This window comes from Rutidosis leptorrhynchoides, chromosome 3, assembly GCF_046630445.1.
Source record: "Rutidosis leptorrhynchoides isolate AG116_Rl617_1_P2 chromosome 3, CSIRO_AGI_Rlap_v1, whole genome shotgun sequence".
Taxonomy (NCBI): Eukaryota; Viridiplantae; Streptophyta; class Magnoliopsida; order Asterales; family Asteraceae; genus Rutidosis; species Rutidosis leptorrhynchoides.
In genome coordinates, this window is record NC_092335.1 from 228,234,125 (window position 1) to 228,255,079 (window position 20,955).

General features: G+C 35.5%; 1 protein-coding gene across 1 annotated transcript in view; it reads left to right on the forward strand.

The window, feature by feature from the left end:
- The first annotated feature begins 2,603 nt into the window (after nt 1-2,603).
- LOC139900855 (uncharacterized) overlaps nt 2,604-20,955 on the forward strand; it is a 52,027-nt gene continuing 33,675 nt past the window's right edge. The window contains exons 1-3 of the mRNA XM_071883606.1: nt 2,604-2,826; nt 2,880-3,118; nt 3,177-3,422. Coding sequence (XP_071739707.1) covers nt 2,604-2,826; nt 2,880-3,118; nt 3,177-3,422 — 708 coding nt within the window. The remainder of the gene's footprint in view (nt 2,827-2,879; nt 3,119-3,176; nt 3,423-20,955) is intronic.

A 20,955-nucleotide genomic window follows, 5' to 3' on the forward strand; every position in this document is an offset into this window, starting at 1 on the left:
GATCCTTGCCGCACCGAAATCTATGAGTGCTAAGGTCGAGCAGCCTGGGTGGCGGACAATATGTTGAATAACTGGTATGCTATGATGGGGGACAACGTTAAACGTTCATTTGAAATTTCTGCAACGTCAGAGAAGTTTACCTGGGAAATAGCTACCCATCCGCTGTCTGCCATCCTTACTACCCCCCTCACGCTAGGGATGTATGACAGTAGCTCGGATCCGGAGGAATTTCTGCAGCAGTTTGAGCTCGATGTCAAGACGCAACACTAGGATAACCCTACGGCATGCCACATGTTCCTGGGATAGCTTCAGTCCGCCGTGCGAGAGTGGTTTGCCAAGTTGCCCGCGTTGAGCATTACCAGCTTCACGGACCTTAGAACCAAGTTCGTGCAACGCTTCCAGAATTTTAAACGTACAGAATTGACCCATTTAGACGTGCATAGCATCAAGATGAGGTCACGCGAGTCTTTGATGAGTTTTACTTCCCGCTTCACAGCGGAATGTCAAAAAATCCCGGACTTGCCAGAGTCACAGCAAATTTTCGCGTATATCATGGCAATCTGCCAAGTTAGACATTTGTCTCTGGTAAAGGCGATGCGACGGAAGTTGCCAAAAACGTTTGTTGAAGCGGTAAGGATGGTGAGAGACTACGTTTGGTCAGAGGAGTTTGCTAACGCCGCTGTCGGTGAAAACAAAACAACAGACCGCAACGATAGAGATGACAAAGGCAACGGTAAGGGTCACGCAAATAGAAGTCATAGGGGTAGCGACGGAAGTAGCGGTGATGGCTACGGATGTTCCAATCATAAGTCTGGAAACCGCCATAATTACCGCCCGTACGAACGTTACGGGACTAAAAGGCTATCACCCGAGGAGGAAAGCTTAATAAGGTCACTATCTAAAACGCTAAAAGAAATTCTGGCAACGGAGGAGATTAGCAGAGACTTCCCGCCACCCAAGCCTATGAAACCACGCTTCGCGGTAGACGAAACGCAATACTGTATCTTTCACGAAGATAAGGGGCATGACGTGGACGATTGTCGTGAACTAAAAAAGGTCATAATTGAGAGGCTAAAGTTAGGTGAGTTTAACCACTTAAAACCTTCGAGCAAAGGAGGATTCGCGACCAAGAGGTTCGCGTGGCAGAAAGGAAAAGATAAAGCGCTGGAAAAGCACATTCACATGATTCAGATGTGGCACTCGGGTCACGTAAGGAAGGCCGAAGCGCTTGAAAATTGGGAATGCGCGCCTATCACATTCCCGGAATTTTGGAAGATCTGCCTAACGGACCTACCGTTAACGATCACTGCAACAATCGGACGTTGCCGGGTATCACGTATTTATGTCGATACGGGTAGCGCTGTGGATGTCATTTATGAACATTGCTTTTTGCAGTTACCACAGGATGTGAGGGACAAGGTTAAACCCCCGTTGCACCCCGTTGAGGGATTCACAGGTGAAACGACTTGGCCCCTAGGGCGTGTTACTATCGACGTGACGTTGGGAGATGATTACCGTTCCCGCACCGTGCAGTTAACATTTGTAGTGGTTCGTAGCCAATCCAAGTACAATGTGATTTTGGGACGGACAGCGCTCCAGGAGTTGGGCGCAATACCTTCAACAGTTCACGGTATGCGGAAGTTCCCCACAAGGGCAGGTGTAGCAACTTTGTTTTCAGATCGCGCTCAAGTCTGCGCTGATATCAGTCAACCGGTTGTACAGTTGGCACCTGTTAATCGCGAAGGGGGTGTCGTGATCAATCATACGTTTCCCGAGAAAGTCATTAAAATCGGTAGCACCCTTTCGGAGGAAACTAAGAGTGCTCTATGCGATTTGCTGTCCAACAACGCCGATGTTTTTGCTTGGCAAGAGTCAGACATGATAGGAGTTCCAAGGGAGGTGGCGGAGCACCATTTAAACAAACCCAAGCATAACGCCGGTACGACAGAAAAAGAGAGGAATGGCACCAGAACGAAGCACATTCCTCCGTAGCGAGGTAGAGAAGCTTGTTGACGCCAACATATTGAGAGAAGTCCGTTACCAAACTTGGGTAGCCAACCCGGTGCTAGTCAAGAAAGCCAACGGGGCGTGGTGCATGTGCGTTGATTTCAAAGATATCAACAGGGCGTGCCCAAAGGATAACTATCCGCTACCGGAGATTGACTGGAAGGTCGAATCACTTGCCGGTACCACTTTAAATGCTTCCTTGACGCGTACAAATGGTATCATAAGATTCAAATGGCGAAAGGAGATGAGGATAAGACCGCATTTCACACTGATCATGGCATTTTTTTGCTACACTAAGATGCCGTTTGGACTAAAGAACGCTGGAGCAACGTATCAACGGGTGATAGACACTGCCTTCAAGAACCATATAGGATGCAACGTTGAAGCTTACTTTGATGATATCGTAATCAAAAGCCATACAGAACCATCTCTCCTTAAAGATATCCAAGAAACGTTCTACTCCTTGAGGAAAATCAATATGAAACTCAACCCGAAGAAATGCAGTTTCGGCTTCGAGGAGGGTAGCTTTCTTGGTCATGTCGTGACGCCACGAGGTATCAGAGCAAATCCAAAAAAAAATTCAAGCCATGGATGAGATGGTATCACCGCGAACAAAAAAAGAGGTGCAAAGCTTAAACGGGAAGTTGGCGACACTCTCTAGGTTCTTGTCGAAGGTCGCAGAGCGTTCTCTACCGTTCTTTCAGGTGTTAAAGGCATCCATGGGCAAAAGCTTCGACTGGACGCCGGAAGCAGAAAACGCGTTCCAAGAGATGAAGGCGTTCATCAAAACCCTACCTACGTTAACAGCTCCGGTACCGGGTAAAGTGTTCGTTCCACTACTTGCTTGTTTACTGACGTTTCAAAAATTTCAGGAGAAACTTTAACTGTTTACTTAGCAGCAGGAGCCGAAGCAATCAGCTCGGTACTAGTGGCGGAACGCGACGGAACCCAGATGCCGGTATACTTTGTCAGCAAGGTTTTGCAGCACGGTGAGGTCAATTATAACCCAGTCGAGAAACTGGTTTACGCATTAGTTCATACCGTGAGGAGGCTGAGGCGATACTTTCAAGCGCACCACATCTTGGTGCTAACAGATACGCCCATCAAGCAGGTACAACATTTTTGAGACACTTGTACAGCAAAGAACGTTACTAACTTCTTCATGACAGGTTTTAAGTAAGCCGGAGATCTCCGGCCGAATGGAAAAATGGGCAATCGAACTTGGGGAGCATGAAATTAGCTACGCATTGCGTAACGCTATCAAAGGGCAAATCATGGCCGATTTCATGGTAGAATTCATTAATTTCGAAACATCAACAGTTGCAAACGAAACGGTACCCCAAAACATCACGTGGGAGCTTCACACTGACGGAGCGTCAAGCTCAGACGGGGGCCGGTGCAGGCTTTATACTGATGTTAAAGCTAAGGGGTATAAAATACTATTAAATTTTACAAGGAAATACTATTAAATACGATACAATTTTACACAAGATATTTATTTATTTAGAGAATGGATATACTTAAACCTTGCTACAACACTTATAGGCAGTGTACCTAATCGTACAGTAGTGTAGTTTTTAGTAAGTCCGGTTCGTTCCACAGGGAAAATCTTTTAATCAAAGCTTAACGCTATATTAGTTTTATTTTATAAAAATACAAATATATATATAAGTAATATTATTATTATAAAGGGGGGTTTTTACCGTTTAATGACCGGTTTGTCGATTTTAAAAACTTTAGTCGCAGTTAAAACAAAATGTAAAATATTGAATAAATAAAAGACTTAATTTAAAGCGTAAAGTAAATAATGATAATGAAATTGCGAAATAAAAGTGCGATAAAATAAACTAGCGATAATTAAAAAGTATGATAATTAAAAGTGCAATTAAATACAATAACAAAAAAATAAAAGTGTGATAATTAGAAGTGCAATTAAATATAAAATAAAGGAAATTAAATATGAAATAAAAGAATTATGCTTATTTAAACTTTCGTAATCATGATGTTTGACGTGTTGATTTTAGTTTTATGCCCATGGGTTAATTGTCCTTTGTCCTGGATTATTTAATATGTCCGTCTGGTTTTTGTCCATAACAGTACATCAGTCATAAATATAAAGTGCGAGTGTCCTCGTCAAATTATCCTTATACCCGAAGTAAAATATTCCAACTAATTGGGGACTTAAACTGTAACAAGATTTTAATACTTTGTTTAATAATTACACCAGGATGTCGACTGAATGTAACCCAAGGTTTTAATACTTTGTTATCAATTATACCAAGTGTCCTTGTACATAATTTCACCCCTGTTTTAATAATTCTAGTGGCTATTAATCCATTCCTGTGTCCGGTTAAATGAACGATTAATCGTACATATAAATATCCCGCCCATCGTGTTCAATTGAGTGTATATGGTTATTTATAGGGACGTCCAATTGTAAATCTTTATATTAAAATTAACAAACTATCATTTAGTTAAACAAATATAAAGCCCATTAATAGCCCATAGTCTAATTTCCACAAGTGTCGTTCTTTTGTCCAAACTCCAATTATGGTACAAAGCCCAATTACCCCAATTATGGTACAAAGCCCAATTACCCAATTTTAATATTTTTAGCCAAACATCATGATTAGTCACCATGTGTAGAATTTGTCCTTTGATTTCATAATCTGGCGCATTAATGTCTGGATGAGTAATTGCTTGACCTTGGCCAGTGCGTTTAGCTCTCATTCAGTCTTCCATACTTAAAGGTTCCAGATTTTCCATAATTAAATTTGTTGAATCTGAATCACTAGAGGATTCTGATTTAATGGTTCGTTCCTCAACAATCTCTGTTTGAATGATTGGTGGTTCCGGAGGAAAATTTAATGTTTCAGGATCTATGAATCGTCCCTGAATATTCTCCGGATTCTCAATTGTGAGGTCGGGTTCAAAAAATGGATTATCGAAAAGTTGAACTGGAGTACTTGGTTGACTGGATGACGATTCTAAAGAAAAATCAACGGCGGTAATATTTGCTAGATGTCTTGATCTAGTTACAGGTGGTGAACGTACAAAAGGTGGTGAACGTCTTGCTCGGTGCATTCACTGAATATCCTATTAGTTTTTAAAAGGAAAGAAAAAATTATATAAGTTATCCAATTAATAGACTTTTCTGATTTTGCCCACGTTTCGAATAGCCAAATGATGCAGCAGAGGGGCAGGATTCGTTTGGTCTCAATATAATTGAGGACTGTTTGGCTCCAATAACCCGGTCCACGTATAAATCCAACTATTACTACGAACCAGAAAATTTTGATGTCTATCAATTTAACCACTTAAAATAAATTTTCGTAATTTTAAGAAATTTAGATAAGAAGTAGAATAAAAATCTATGTCCTAAAACTAGAATGGCGAGAAATAAGAAAGAAAAAGAGCGCGTCGAGAAATAAGGAAGAAAAAAAAAAGAGTTGAAAAATAAAAGGCGTCGAAAAATAAGAAAGAAAAAGAGTGACTTATAAAACTTTAAAACACTCGACTAACCCAACCTTATTACTACCACTAATTTAAAATTATAATCGCAAATTGAGATTACTAATTGGAATGATAATTGATACATAGGTAAAAGGCGTCTAAAAATATTAAAGCTTACAAGTAAAACTGTATCCCAAATGGAAATGACTTAAAAAGGTACTAAAACTTAAAAAGACGTCGCAAAATTCTAAAGCACTTTAATCTTAGTCTAAAGAAAAAAAAGCACTTAATGGATTTTACAGCAAAGCGTAAAAATCTAAATAAAAAAAAATAACTATGGCAAAAACTATGAATTAATAACTAAATACGAGCGAAAAATACAAATTTTACGCTAAAACAATTAAAAAGGGACAAAATATAAAAATATACTAAAAGTTGTAAAAAGTACAATTTTTTATAAAAATATTATTTTTATATTATTTATTTAATAAAACTATTAATTTTACAATTTAAATAAACTAATTTAACTAAATATAAAATAAATTAAAAACTAAAATTAAACTAAATAATAAAATATTAAAACCTAATTAGGGTTTATTAAATAATAATAATAATACACCGTAATTAATGCAGTTAGGGTTTCCTGTTGGCGTGTCAGACACTCTCATGCGATCGCATGAGTTTATGCCTTCGGGCTTATGCGATCGCATGAGCCAGGATTTTGGGCAAGGTTACGAGCTGCTACAATAGCAGGCCCGGGAGTTTTTTTTTTTTTTTTTTTTTTTAGCGTTGCGCTTCCGGCTTTTAAGCAAGAAAAATCCACGGCAGCGGCGCCAAAAATACTTGATGTTAAAGCTAAGGGGTATAAAATACTATTAAATTTTACAAGGAAATACTATTAAATACGATACAATTTTACACAGGATATTTATTTATTTAGAGAATGGATATACTTAAACCTTGCTACAACACTTATAGGCAGTGTACCTAATCGTACAGTAGTGTAGTTTTTAGTAAGTCCGGTTCGTTCCACGGGAAAAATCTTTTAATCAAAGCTTAACGTTATATTAGTTTTATTTTATAAAAATACAAATATATATATAAGTAATATTATTATTATAAAGGGGGGTTTTTACCGTTTAATGACCGGTTTGTCGATTTTAAAAACTTTAGTCGCAGTTAAAACAAAATGTAAAATATTGAATAAATAAAAGACTTAATTTAAAGCGTAAAGTAATTAATAATGATAATGAAATTGCGATAAAATAAACTTGCGATAATTAAAAAGTACGATAATTAAAAGTGCAATTAAATACAATAACAAAAAAATAAAAGTGCGATAATTAGAAGTGCAATTAAATATAAAATAAAGGAAATTAAATATGAAATAAAAGAATTATGCTTATTTAAACTTCCGTAATCATGATGTTTGACGTGTTGATTTTAGTTTTATGCCCATGGGTTAATTGTCCTTTGTCCTGGATTATTTAATATGTCCGTCTGGTTTTTGTCCATAACAGTCCATCAGTCATAAATATAAAGTGCGAGTGTCCTCGTCAAATTATCCTTATACCCGAAGTTAAATATTTCAACTAATTGGGGACTTAAACTGTAACAAGATTTTAATACTTTGTTTAATAATTACACCAGGATGTCGACTGAATGTAACCCAAGGTTTTAATACTTTGTTATCAATTAGGCCAAGTGTCCTTGTACATAATTTCACCCCTGTTTTAATAATTCTAGTGGCTATTAATCCATTCCCGTGTCCGGTTAAATGAACGATTATTCGTACATATATGGTTATTTATAGGGACGTCCAATTGTAAATCTTTATATTAAAATTAACAAACTATCATTTAGTTAAACAAATATAAAGCCCATTAATAGCCCATAGTCTAATTTCCACAAGTGTCGTTCTTTTGTCCAAACCCCAATTTTGGTACAAAGCCTAATTACCCAATTTTAATATTTTTAGCCCAACATCATGATTACTTCGGATTAAATAAGTATAATAATAACTTAGCTACGAGACATTAAATAAAAAAAGTTGAACATAACTTACAATGATTAAAAATAGCGTAGCGTTACACGGACAGAATTTCGACTTACACCCTTACAACATTCGCTAACACACCCTTATTATTATAAATTAAAATTAAAATTATAATTTAAATATAAATATTATACGTTGAATGAGGAGAAGAAAAAGATGTGTTTTGTGTTACACCAAAGCTCGATTTTTATAGGCCTGTGATCTGGAAAAGATGCTCATGCGATCGCATGAGCTTTACCCTTCAAGGCCATGCGATCGCATGGCCAGCTGGGGAGACTCAAAAGTCTTTGTTTTTTATGCCGACGGTTTTTAAATATAATATAATATATATATTAATTTTAAGAATTAATTATATATTATATTATATTCAAGTGCATAGTTGACTTGAAATTTTTAGTCCGTTGCGTCGAGCGTTGAGAGTTGACTCTGGTCCCGGTTCCGGATTTACGAACGTCCTTGCGTACAATTTAATATCTTGTACTTTGCGTTTTGAATCTTGTACTCTTGTAATTTTGAGACGTTTCTTATCAATAATTGGAACCTTATTGATTGTATTTTGTACTTTTGAGCTTTTTAGTCATTTGCGTCTTCAATTCGTCGAATCTGTCTTTTGTCTTCACCTTTTATTATTTAAATGAATATCACTTGTAAATAGAACAATTGCAACTAAAAGCTTGTCTTTCTTGAGGAATAATGCTATGAAATATATGTTCGTTTTTAGCATTATCAAATATTCCCACACTTGAGCGTTGCTTGTCCTCAAGCAATATCGTCTTGAAATACTAGAATCACTTCTTTATTTTTCACACTTTGTACATCAGTGATTTCAATACGGCGGTATAAACAATGGTAGTAACGTTGTGGTTTACAGTCCCACATAACTATAAAAATTTAGATCCTTTAAGAAATTGGATCTTTATGAAAACATTTGATCTTTTTGAAAATTCAATCTAGCTTTTACCCTAGATAAGTTTTCCGGAATAACCCTTCACCGGTGTTTGCAAAATATTTTTGTGGGTTTGGTGGGTTTCAGATTTGAAAATTTTAGCTCAAAACTTGTGGTTTTGTGTCACCCACTTGCTAACCTTGTTTTGGGAAAGCAACACGTCCAGTATACTTACTCCGTATATTACCTTTCGGTAAACTACCGTCCGGTTGTAAAGGAAAGCGTTTGAACAAGCAACTGTTAAGGCAATGTCCCCTGACATGCTTTTAATTATGGTCTATAACGTGTCGGACGCAATTACTATCCATGGTAGGAGCAATAGTAAAGCTCACCCTTATGATTTTTCGGTCTGGCACAAGGTCCTGTCTTTGACCATGCTATGCAACCACCGTTCTTACAGTTGACACCCGATTTGGTTCAGATGACCTAATGAATTCCAGGTGAATTCCTAGGATTTTACGTTCAATGGTAATGAACGCATTGAAAATGGGTTTTCAGAAAACAAATCGGTTTGTAATTTTGATCAAAATATTTTCTCGTTCAAGCTCTAGTTTAGATATCATTGAATTCCATGAGTTTGTAATTCTCAAACTTTAAGGTCAATCTCTAGGATTGAGTAATATCAGTCTTAAAAGCTGATTTTTGATCTTTAAAGGAGATTATCCTTTCTGGGGATCTGATTTATTAGTCTTATCAAGCTAATTTGCACGGTGCCCCCATTGTACGAGACAGATCCTCTCATGGTTAGGATAAGTCTGACCACTTGGCGACCCTGTTTGATGCTGAGGTCCGTGGATTTCCTGCTGATTTTAGTGATGACTTTTCTAGGTTTTTCGTCAACCTACAGCTGGTCTGGACGACAACTTCATGACCTAAATCAAGAAGCGCGTGTCTTTTTCGGAAGACTTTACTTCCTTTAAATGATGGAATTGATTCATCGTGTAGATCCATCTTTCTTTCAAATATATTACAGTAAATCGGGTAAAACTGTTTAGTTTAGTCCAAAGCAAAAGTATCTTCAATTATTTGTTACAGAAATATGTGATATATGTTTAAGATAACTTGGTAATTTTTCCCACACTTGGCTTTTATTTTCCTTTTTATTGTCCTCTATTCCATTTTAAATGAATTTTAACATTTTGGTTTGTTTCTCAATTTATGTCCTTTCCGAGGTAACAATAATTTCGGTGTTAACACCTAGTTTTATCGTTCATAAATATGTATAAACATGATTTTGAGTTCATTTAATTGAAAATTTTGAAAATTTTTACTAGAATTGGGTAGTCAGTATATAAGACTAGGGCTGTTCTTTATCAGAGAGCACTAGATTCTAATTCAACTACTACTTTACTAGTATTTCTAATGGTAACCAAGTGTTTAAAGTAAAAAAATTTAAAAATCCGAAAGAATTTAACCCCTTCCCACACTTAAGATCTTGCAATGCCCTCATTTGCAAGAAATCAGTAACAATTTAAATTATTGAGGGTGATTAGCGTAGAAAAATGATTAAATTTTATCAAAGTTTCCAAACATATTGGCGTTTGTTTGCTGAATGATAAATGGTGCATATCATTTGTTCATTCCGTCTGTTGTTACATCACATTTATTTGTCATCTTGTCGTCAAAATTAGTAGCTTTTGCTGAACTTAATGCCAGTCTTTGAAAATGCGCTGTTTTACCATGTTTTGTACAATTTACAATATACATACATACAAATATAAACATGCATGGCAATTTGAAATGGGACTTAATATCCCACTTTCAAATCCTAAATGTGAAATATTAGTACACAATAATAATAAAAATGATAAAGATTACATAAGTATATTCAATAACATAAGTTTAAACATGAATAAGTAAAAAGATAAAAACATAAAAATCATATAAATAACCAAATGGAACCAAATCAGTCTGGATAGGGGTTCCAGTTCATCTCAGCAGGTGGGTTCCATTGTTGGTTATAGGTGTTCTGATAGGCTTGGTTATAGTCATACCGGTTAAAGGGTGGCCGGATATCGGGGCTGTGTGGCGGAAAATGAGCAGGTCGAGTAGGTACATAGTTATTTGGTACCTGATATGATAGCTGGCTCATGATTTGGTGCTGATGAACTACCCAGCTATCGTGTTGGCGTCGCCTATAATCCTCTTATACTCGCTCGGAGTTCCACTGCTCGTACATACTATGTCTGGCCGCGTTCGTCATTGCTTCCTCATCTATACGAACGTGGACGTCAAGAATAGCATCTCGAAAGACATCCCTAATGTCTTCCGCCTCCTCCATTTCCTCGTCTGAGCCTCTCTCTACCTGAGGATGAGATCCCTCATAGGGTACTGCCTGGTTACGTCTACTTTTCAATACCTTAGCACCCACATAAACTTTCAATCCTAAGGGCTCAACCTGTTCTCTACAAAGCTGTAATGGACCCCCTTGGTTCCTATCAACACCTAAATACTCTCCAATGAGAGTAACAAAAATACCTCCTCCTATTATACTCCCGTCCTGCATTCCCTCTACCATTTTAGATAAATAAAAAGCAACACAGTAAGGGATATTGACAAAGCTTCTAGTACCCGAATACACTTTAGGTAGAATAAATCATGTAAGGTAATTTTTTCTTTATTGTGACCTCTTTGTGTAATTGAGTTAGCCAAAAATCTATGAATAATATGAAGCTCGGCTCTGTCAATATGTGTATAGGAGTGTCCTCCTGCTCGTGTAAAAACATCAAAATGTGACATACGCCTCCAAATGGCGTCAGCGTCAAAGTTACTATCTACCCTTTCACCATAATGAATCAAATTTGTACAATCGGGTAACAGCAACTCACCAGGAGTATATATCTGTAAGGCCCTGGCCATGTCCAGCATGGACATTCTGTACATCCTACCGCCAAGGATAAACCTAAGAAATCTTCTATCATCTATTCTAACTATATTTGTATCAAGTGATACAGTACTCATCAACTCAACACACCATTCCTTATATACAGGTCTACGAATGGTGAAAAGACATTCCCAGTCTGTAAAAGAAGAACTGCCATACCTTTGTACCAAAAGTTGTCTAACACGGTCAGCTAGATGGACCGTTTCTAAAGGGGCCCAATCGATTACCCTTGGCACCTCTCCATTTTTTGTTACCAATTTGAATTTGTTCCTTTGATATGTCTCGTAATCTCTCCATCTCCTATCAAATCTTAGATTAGGATGCAGAGTTTGCTCAGGAATCGTTGGGAATTCTACTGGCAGCCTCATTGGGAATACTATGAATTCATCAACAAACTGTACCGGATCATAATAAGGTATGTGCTGATCAGGCTGTTGTTGTGGTTCATGTTATGGTTCTTGTTCGTGCTGCATTTCTGGTTCTGGTGCTGGTGTTGGTCGTCTAGATGATGATGCTCCTGAACCTCCAGTATCAGCTTTCTGCAAAACACATTAAACACAAAATTTGTGCATCCAAATATGCATTAGTGTTAGCAAAATAACAACTTAAAACAATCACTATAACATGTTAAATTAAACTTATACACATTTTCACAATTTTTCACAATTCTACACTTTTCAAATAAGCACATATGAAAATGTATACAAAATTCATAAGCATTTAACTCAAATAACATGTCAAAATAGTCATTACTAATAATTAAACAAGTCTCAAATGTCAAATATATCAAATTAATCAAGTTCATGAATTTTGGACTTAAAAAGTCCACTTTAATCTCTAAAAATCATGTTTAGGATCAATGTTTGGATCATTTAACTATCTAAACATATTACACTACTCAATTTAGCAATAATTCATGACAAAAATCGGCCATAACCTGTTTATATCAAAAAGCCCCAAATTGCTCAAGAACACAAACCCTAGATTTCTGAAAATTTTGAAGTTTTTGGCTTCAAATCATGTTAAATAGCATCAATCTAGGTTATACATGCATAAAATACTAACAATTTAACACTAATTACACTAGAAATTAACAAAATTGCATTAGGTAAAAAATTGGAATTTATCACAAAAACTAGCAAATTTATGAGTTTATGGGTGTAATTTTTACCATTTTGCTGAAGAATGAGAATCTAGGCATGATTAGAGCAAGAAAAATGATGAATTACGGTGAAAAATGGCGAATTTTAGAGAGGATTTTGGGGTTGGTTCGTGTAAATGTGTGTGTTTGTGTTGAAGAACAGACTCGCTGTCTGTTTTGATCTGGCCAGAAATATGCCTCCATGCGATCGCATGGAGGTATAGGGTGATTCCCATGCGATCGCATGGGTACCCGGCTACAGTGTTTTGCCCCTTTTTTTTATTTTTTTTAATAAAACCTTATACTTTATAAAACTTATAATTAATTAAATTTTAAAAATTTGTTTTCCTTTAGGAGCTAGGGTGTTTCGGATCGAAGTCCTAGTCTGTCCCTTGACAAAATTTTTAAAATTTGTCAAATCAAAGCGCTGTTTTAAAAGTAAAGATTTTTGGGTTTTTTAATGTTTTTGGCATAAAGCAATTTCGGTTCAACGACCTAGTCTTCAACTCACGACGAATTTTAAAAAACATATTTTTAACTTAGCGAAATAAAGTAAATTTTTGTTTTTAAATTCACACCAAACTTAAATTTAAAATGCATAAAATTAAAAATTCACACCAAACTTAAATTTAAAAATTTATATTATAAATTCACACCAAACTTATATTATATTTTTGTTTTTATACATACAAACTTATATTAAAAAGATTAATTTTTCAAATATTTACAATTTTAAATATATTAATTTTAAAAAGTTTACAATATTATTTTAACTTTTATATATTAATTTTAAAACATGGTAAAAATAAAATTAAAAATCTTTTTGGCTTTTATCCCACTTTAATCAATCAAATATTACCAAAAATATACGCCCCTCTTTTCGGTAAAGTAATTTCGGTTCCATGACCTAATTTAACTCATGACGAATTTTTAAAATATTTTGGGTTGATTGATTAAAGATATTTATACCTTAAGAATAAACGTTAAATTTCGCAGTGATGTAATAAATTTTTGAATGATATCAATAATTTCGGTCGCCAAACCTAATTTTATTCAATACCAATTTAATACTTTATAGCGAACAAATTAGCGTTTATTATCAAAAGGTTAAAAATAAAAATAAAAAATAAAAACTGTACAGACTTACCTGTGAGATAGTATTCTTAGTGATACGATCTATCCCATTCATAAGATAGTCAGTTTAATTGATTTTCCATGGCTACATAGGCGTAACCTCGAGCATTCAGTGTTTTTTCTTCTAAACATATGAACGGTCCGTCTCTGCATAAAGTAACAAATTCGGTGTTTGAATAGGTTTGATTATTTGAACATTTACCTCCATGAGACCATTTTCCGCATTTGTGACATCTTTCTAGGTGTCGTGTTCTTCTTGTCGCTGCGGATTTTGATTTTCCTTTACCAAATTGTAACTTATTATCTTCGCATCTGGATTCTTTTCTTACTCCGTCCAATCTTTCTCTGATTACTGATACTAGTTCACTCGAAAGTGTGTCATTATTACGTTTAGTGATCAAAGCGTGTAGCATTAGACCATGGTTTAGTTCACAGGAAGTCTTCATTTCCTAAATAAAAATAAAAATTCAGAATGGGGGGAGAAGACTAGTTCTTTAGGGTCTGCTAGGGAAAGACCATTCGGGTTCCATTTTCGAGAACTACATGAAAACAGACAATCTAACTCTAACAGAAATACATAAAATCCTTAAAAGACTTGATTCTCCCCACACTTAGTTAGCTGTGGTATCGAAATTGTGATTAACTTCGTTGTCGACTTCCATCGGACTATCTATGTAATGTTTAACTCTGTGACCATTAACTTTAAATTCAATTCCATTTGAATTTATTAATTCTATCGTTCCGTATGGGAAAACTCTTTTGACTATGAATGGTCCAGACCATGTTGATTTCAATTTTCCAGGAAATAGCTTGAATCGTGAATTGAAAAGAAGAACTCTGTCTCCTTCTTTGAATTCTTTTGAACTTCTGATTCTTTTATCATGTCATTTCTTCGTTATTTCTTTATAGATTAATGAATTTTCATATGCTTCATGTCTTAATTCTTCTAATTCGTTTAATTGACTTAATCGTAGACGTCCAGCTTCATGTAAATCAAGATTACATGTCTTCAAAGCCCAAAATGCTTTGTGTTCAATTTCTACTGGAAGATGACATGCTTTTCCATAAACGATTCTAAAAGGTGTGGTTCCAATTGGAGTTTTGTAGGCTGTTCTAAAAGCCCAGAGTGCATCCTCCAATTTAATGGACCATTCCTTCGGATTTGATCCTACGGTTTTTGCTAGAATACGTTTTGAAGCTCGGTTGGTATTTTCAACTTGTCCACTTGTTTGTGGATGATATGCGGTGGAGATCTTATGAGTTACTCCATATCTTTTGAGAACTTTCTCAAGTTGATTATTACAGAAATGAGTACCCCGATCACTTATTAAAGCTTTCGGTGTTCCAAACCTTGCAAAAAGACGTTTTAAAAAGTTGACTACAACTCGTGCATCGTTAGTTGGGAGAGCTTGTGCTTCCGCCCATTTAGATACATAATCAATAGCTACGAGAATGTAGAGATTATTATAAGATTTTGGAAATGGACCCATAAAGTCAATACCCCAAATGTCAAATACTTCGCATACTTGAATGACATTTTGTGGCATTTCATCACGTTGACTTATTATTCCGGCCCTTTGACAAGCATCACAGGATTTGCAAAGAAGGTGTGCGTCTTTGTAAATTGTAGGCCAATAGAATCCAGCATCATAAACTTTTCTTGCTGTTAGTTGAGGCTCATAGTGCCCTCATGTTGGTCCTGTGTGACAATGGTTTAAAATTTTACTAGCTTCATCTCCAAATACACATCGGCGTATTATTCCATCGGGACAACTTTTAAACAAATGTAGATCTTTCCAGAAATAGTATTTTATATCACTGAAGAATTTCTTTCGTTTTTGGTACGATAATCCTTTTTCAAGGAATCCAATACTAAATAGTTTGCATAGTCTGCAAACCACGGAATTTCATTATAATCTATCTTCAATAGATATTCATCAGGAAAGTTGTCTTGTATGGTCGATTCATTTAGAACTTCTAATTCGGGATTTTCAAGACGAGAAAGATGATCAGCGGCGAGATTTTCTGCTCCTCTTTTATCTCGGATTTCAATATCGAACTCTTGTAAGAGTAAGATCCAATGGATTAATCTTGGTTTGGCATCTTGTTTCGAAAATAGGTATCTAAGAGAAGAATGGTCGGTATAGACTACCGTTTTTGCTAGAACGAGATATGAACGAAATTTGTCAAAAGCGAAGACAATAGCAAGGAGTTCTTTTTCAGTAGTTGTATAGTTCGTTTGTGCTCCTTGTAACGTCTTACTAGCATAATATATAGGTTGAAATCGTTTTTCAATCCTTTGTCCTAAAACGGCTCCCATTGCAAAATCACTTGCATCGCACATTAGTTCAAACGGTAGATTTCAATTTGGTGTTATCATGATCGGCGCATTAGTGAGTTTCTCTTTAAGAATATTAAAAGATTTGATGCATTCATCTGAAAAGATGAATGGAGCATCCTTTTCTAGGAGTTTATTCATAGGAGTGGCAATTTTAGAAAAATCTTTTATGAAACGTCGGTAAATACCGGCATGCCCTAGAAAACTTCTAACTCCTCTAACATTGGTGGGATATGGAAGTTTAGCAATTACATCTACTTTAGCTCTATCCACTTCAATTCCTTCTTTTGAAATTTTATGTCCAAGAACGATGCCTTCTTTAACCATGAAATGGCATTTCTCCCAATTAAGTACTAGATTTGATTGTTCACATCTAATAAGCATTCGTTCCAGATTAACTAGACATGATTCAAATGTATCACCGAAGACTGAAAAGTCATCCATGAAAACTTCCATGCATTCTTCTATCATGTCGTGGAAAATCGCCATCATGCACCTTTGAAAGGTTGCAGGGGCGTTGCAAAGTCCAAATGGCATGCGTTTGTAAGCAAAAGTACCATAAGGGCACGTGAATGTGGTTTTCTCTTGGTCTTCGGGTGCTATTGGAATTTGAAAATATCCGGAAAATCCATAAAGAAAACAATAGTAACTGTTTCCGACTAATCTTTCCAACATTTGATCAATAAAAGGTAAAGGAAAGTGATCTTTTTGGTGGCGTCATTTAATTTTCTATAATAAATACACACACGCCATCATGTTACAGTCCTAGTAGGAATAAGCTCATTTTTCTCATTTGTGATGACAGTCATGCCACCCTTCTTAGGCACACATTGAACTGGGCTTACCCATGGACTATCAGAAATTGGATAAATTAAACCTGCATCTAGCAGTTTAATTATTTCTTTTTTAACAACATCTTGCATATTCGGATTTAGTCTTCGTTGGCGTTGCACATACGTTTTATGACCTTCTTCCATAAGGATTTTATGTGTGCAATACGAAGGACTTATTCCTTTTATATAATGAATCTTCCATGCAATGGCTGGTTTATGAGCTTTTTACACAGAAATGAGTTGTGATTTCTCATTTTCAGTAAGAGAAGACGATATTATTACAGGTAATTCAGATTCACCATGTAAATACGTGTATTCCAAATGGTTTGGAAGTGGCTTTAACTCTAATTTCGGAGGTTCTTCTATCGATGATTTATATCTATATCTGTCTTCTTCTTTTAGCATTTGAATTTCTTCTGTTGTTGGTTCATATCCATTAGCTATTAGTGTAGCTAACATTTCAGTTTCATCAATTGGTTCAGTTCCTTCTCATAAAGAACATTCTCCTGTTCCTTGTAATTCTGGAAATTCTTCTAATAATTCTGCATGTGAATCTATAGTTTGAATATAATAACATGTATCATCTGCAGATTGCGGTTGTTGCATTGCTCTATCAACTGAAAAGGTAGCACTCTCGTCCTCTGTACTTAGGGTCAATTTCTTACCGAACACGTCTATCATTGCTTTAGCCGTGTTTAAGAATGGTCTTCCTAATATGAGAGGAACTTGAGAATCTTCTTCCATGTCCAGAACAACAAAATCTACTGGAAATACTAAAGTACCAACTTTAATTAGCATGTTCTCCATTATCCCTCTAGGATATTTTATTGATCTATCGGCTAGTTGTATACTTATTCTTGTTAGTTTCAATTCTCCAAGGTCTAGTTTAGTGTATAGTGAATACGGCATTAAATTTATACTAGCACCTAAGTCTGCCAATGCTTCTATTGAACTAAGACTACCCAGAAAACATGGAATTGTGAAACTTCCTGGATCAGATAATTTTTCTGGTATCTTATTCAACAGCACTGCTGAACAATTAGCATTCATAGTAACAGCCGAGAGTTCTTCCATTTTCTTTCAATTTGGGATTAGATCTTTCAAGAATTTAGCATATCTAGGCATTCCTGAAATCACATCAATGAAAGGAAGATTTACATTTATCTGTTTAAACATATCCAAGAATTTGGATTGCTCGGCTTCAAGTTTCTCTTTCTTCATTTTACTCAGGTAAAGAAGTGGTGGTTGGTATGGTTTAACATAAGGTTTATCCTTAGCTGTGTTATCTTCATTAACATTTTCAACTACCGGTTCTTTTTCCTTATCTTGATCAGGTTGTGGTTCTTGTGGAGTAGGAATAGCTTCATCAGAAGTTACAGGTATTTCAGGTGGTTTAAGTGTTATACCACTTCTTGTGGTAATGGCTTTAGCTGTTTCATTCTGGGGGTTAGCATTTGTAGCACTAGGTAAACTTCCCGATTTTCTTTCACCTATTAACCTTGCTAGGTTACTTACTTCTTGTTCCAAGTTTTGAATAGAAGCTTGTTGATTTCTAAATGCTTGAGCATTTTGTTCATTAGTTTGTTTTTGAGATGTGAAAAACTGAGTTTGAGTTTCAACTAGCTTCGTCATCATATCTTCTAAATTCGGCTTTTTATCATTGATTTGTGGTGGTTTGTTTTAAAAATTAGGTCTTTGCTGATTGTAATTATTATTGGATACTTGTTGATTGCTAGGACCTTGTTGGTTGTTGTATGGAATATTTAGATTATAATTCTGGTTTTGATTGTAGATCGGTCTTGGCGGTTGATAATTATTCTGATGATTATTTCCAGGCCTTTGGTTTAGATATGAAACATTCTCTCTTTGTTCCATTGTTAATTCAATACTGGGACAATCTTTTGTCAAATGTGGTCCTCCACACTGCTCACAACTAATTCGTATTGAATGGATATCTTTAGTCATCTTTTCCATTCGTCTCTCGACAGCATCAATCTTTGCGGAAATAGAATCTAAGTCATGGCTAGAATCGGCTCTAGCTACTTTAGATGATCTAACGATATCTTTTTCTTGGTGCCACTCATGTGAGTGGGAAGCAGTGTTATCAATAATTTTGTAAGCATCAGTTTCGGTTTTCTTCATAATAGAACCACCAGCTGCTATATCGATGTCTTTTCTTGTAGTGATGTCGCATCCTTGGTAGAATATTTGTACTATTTGACAGGTGTCTAAACCATTTTGCTGACATCCTCTTAATAACTTTCCAAATCTTGTCCACACCTCATATAGAGTTTCATTTGGCATCTGTGTGAACGTAACAATTTCTCCTTGAAGTCTTACGGCTTTAGATGCCGGAAAGAATTGTTTAAGAAAATTTTCAACTAAAACGTCCCATGTATCAATCGCCCCTTCAGGTAACGATTCCAACCAATCTTTGGCTTCTCTCTTTAAAGTCCAGGGAAATAACATGAGATATATCTGTTCATCCTCCACTTCTCGGATGTTAAATAGAGTGCAAATCCTATTAAAGGTACGAAGATGTTCATTTGGATCTTCCTTCGGCGCACCACTAAATTGGCATTGATTAGTCACCATGTGTAGAATTTGTCCTTTGATTTCATAATCTGGTGCATTAATGTCTGGATGAGTAATTGCGTGACCTTGGCCAGTGCGTTTAGCTCTCATTCAGTCTTCCATACTTAAAGGTTCCAGATTTTCCATAATTAAATTTGTTGAATCTGAATCACTAGAGGATTCTGATTTAATAGTTCGTTCCTCAACAATCTCTGTTTGAATGATTGGTGGTTCCGGAGGAAAATTTAATGGTTCAGGATCTATGAATCGTCCCTGAATATTCTCCGGATTCTCAATTGTGAGGTCGGGTTCAAAAAATGGATTATCGGAAATTTGAACTGGAGTACTTGGTTGACTGGATGACGATTCTAAAGAAAAATCAACGGCGGTAATATTTGCTAGATGTCTTGATCTAGTTACAGGTGGTGAACGTACAAAAGGTGGTGAACGTCTTGCTCGGTGCATTCACTGAATATCCTATTAGTTTTTAAAAGGAAAGAAAAAATTATATAAGTTATCCAATTAATAGACTTTTCTGATTTTGCCCACGTTTTGAATAGCCAAAAGATGCAGCAGAGGGGCAGGATTCGTTTGGTCTCAATATAATTGAGGACTGTTTGGCTCCAATAACCCGGTCCACGTACAAATCCAACTATTACTACGAACCAGAAAATTTTGATGTCTATCAATTTAACCACTTAAAATAAATTTTCGTAATTTTAAGAAATTTAGATAAGAAGTAGAATAAAAATCTATGTCCTAAAACTAGAATGGCGAGAAATAAGAAAGAAAAAGAGCGCGTCGAGAAATAAGGAAGAAAAAGAAAAGGGTTGAAAAATAAAAGGCGTCGAAAAATAAGAAAGAAAAAGAGTGACTTATAAAACTTTAAAACACTCGACTAACCCAACCTTATTACTACCACTAATTTAAAATTATAATCGCAAATTGAGATTACTAATTGGAATGATAATTGATACATAGGTAAAAGGCGTCTAAAAATATTAAAGCTTACAAGTAAAAGTGTATCCCAAATGGAAATGACTTAAAAAGGTACTAAAACTTAAAAAGACGTCGCAAAATTCTAAAGCACTTTAATCTTAGTCTAAAGAAAAAAAAGCACTTAAGGGATTTTACGGCAAAGCCTAAAAATCTAAATAAATAAAAAATAACTATGGCAAAAACTATGAATTAATAACTAAATACGAGCGAAAAATACAAATTTTATGCTAAAACAATTAAAAAGGGACAAAATATAAAAATATTATAAAAGTTGTAAAAAGTACAATTTTTTATAAAAATATTATTTATTTATTATTTATTTAATAAAACTATTAATTTTACAATTTAAATAAACTAATTTAACTAAATATAAAATAAATTAAAAACTAAAATTAAACTAAATAATAAAATATTAAAACCTAATTAGGGTTTATTAAATAATAATAATAATACACCGTAATTAATGCAGTTAGGGTTTCCTGTTGGCGTGTCAGACACTCTCATGCGATCGCATGAGTTTATGCCTTCGGGCTCATGCGATCGCATGAGCCAGGATTTTGGGCCAGGTTACGGGCTGCTACAGTAGCAGG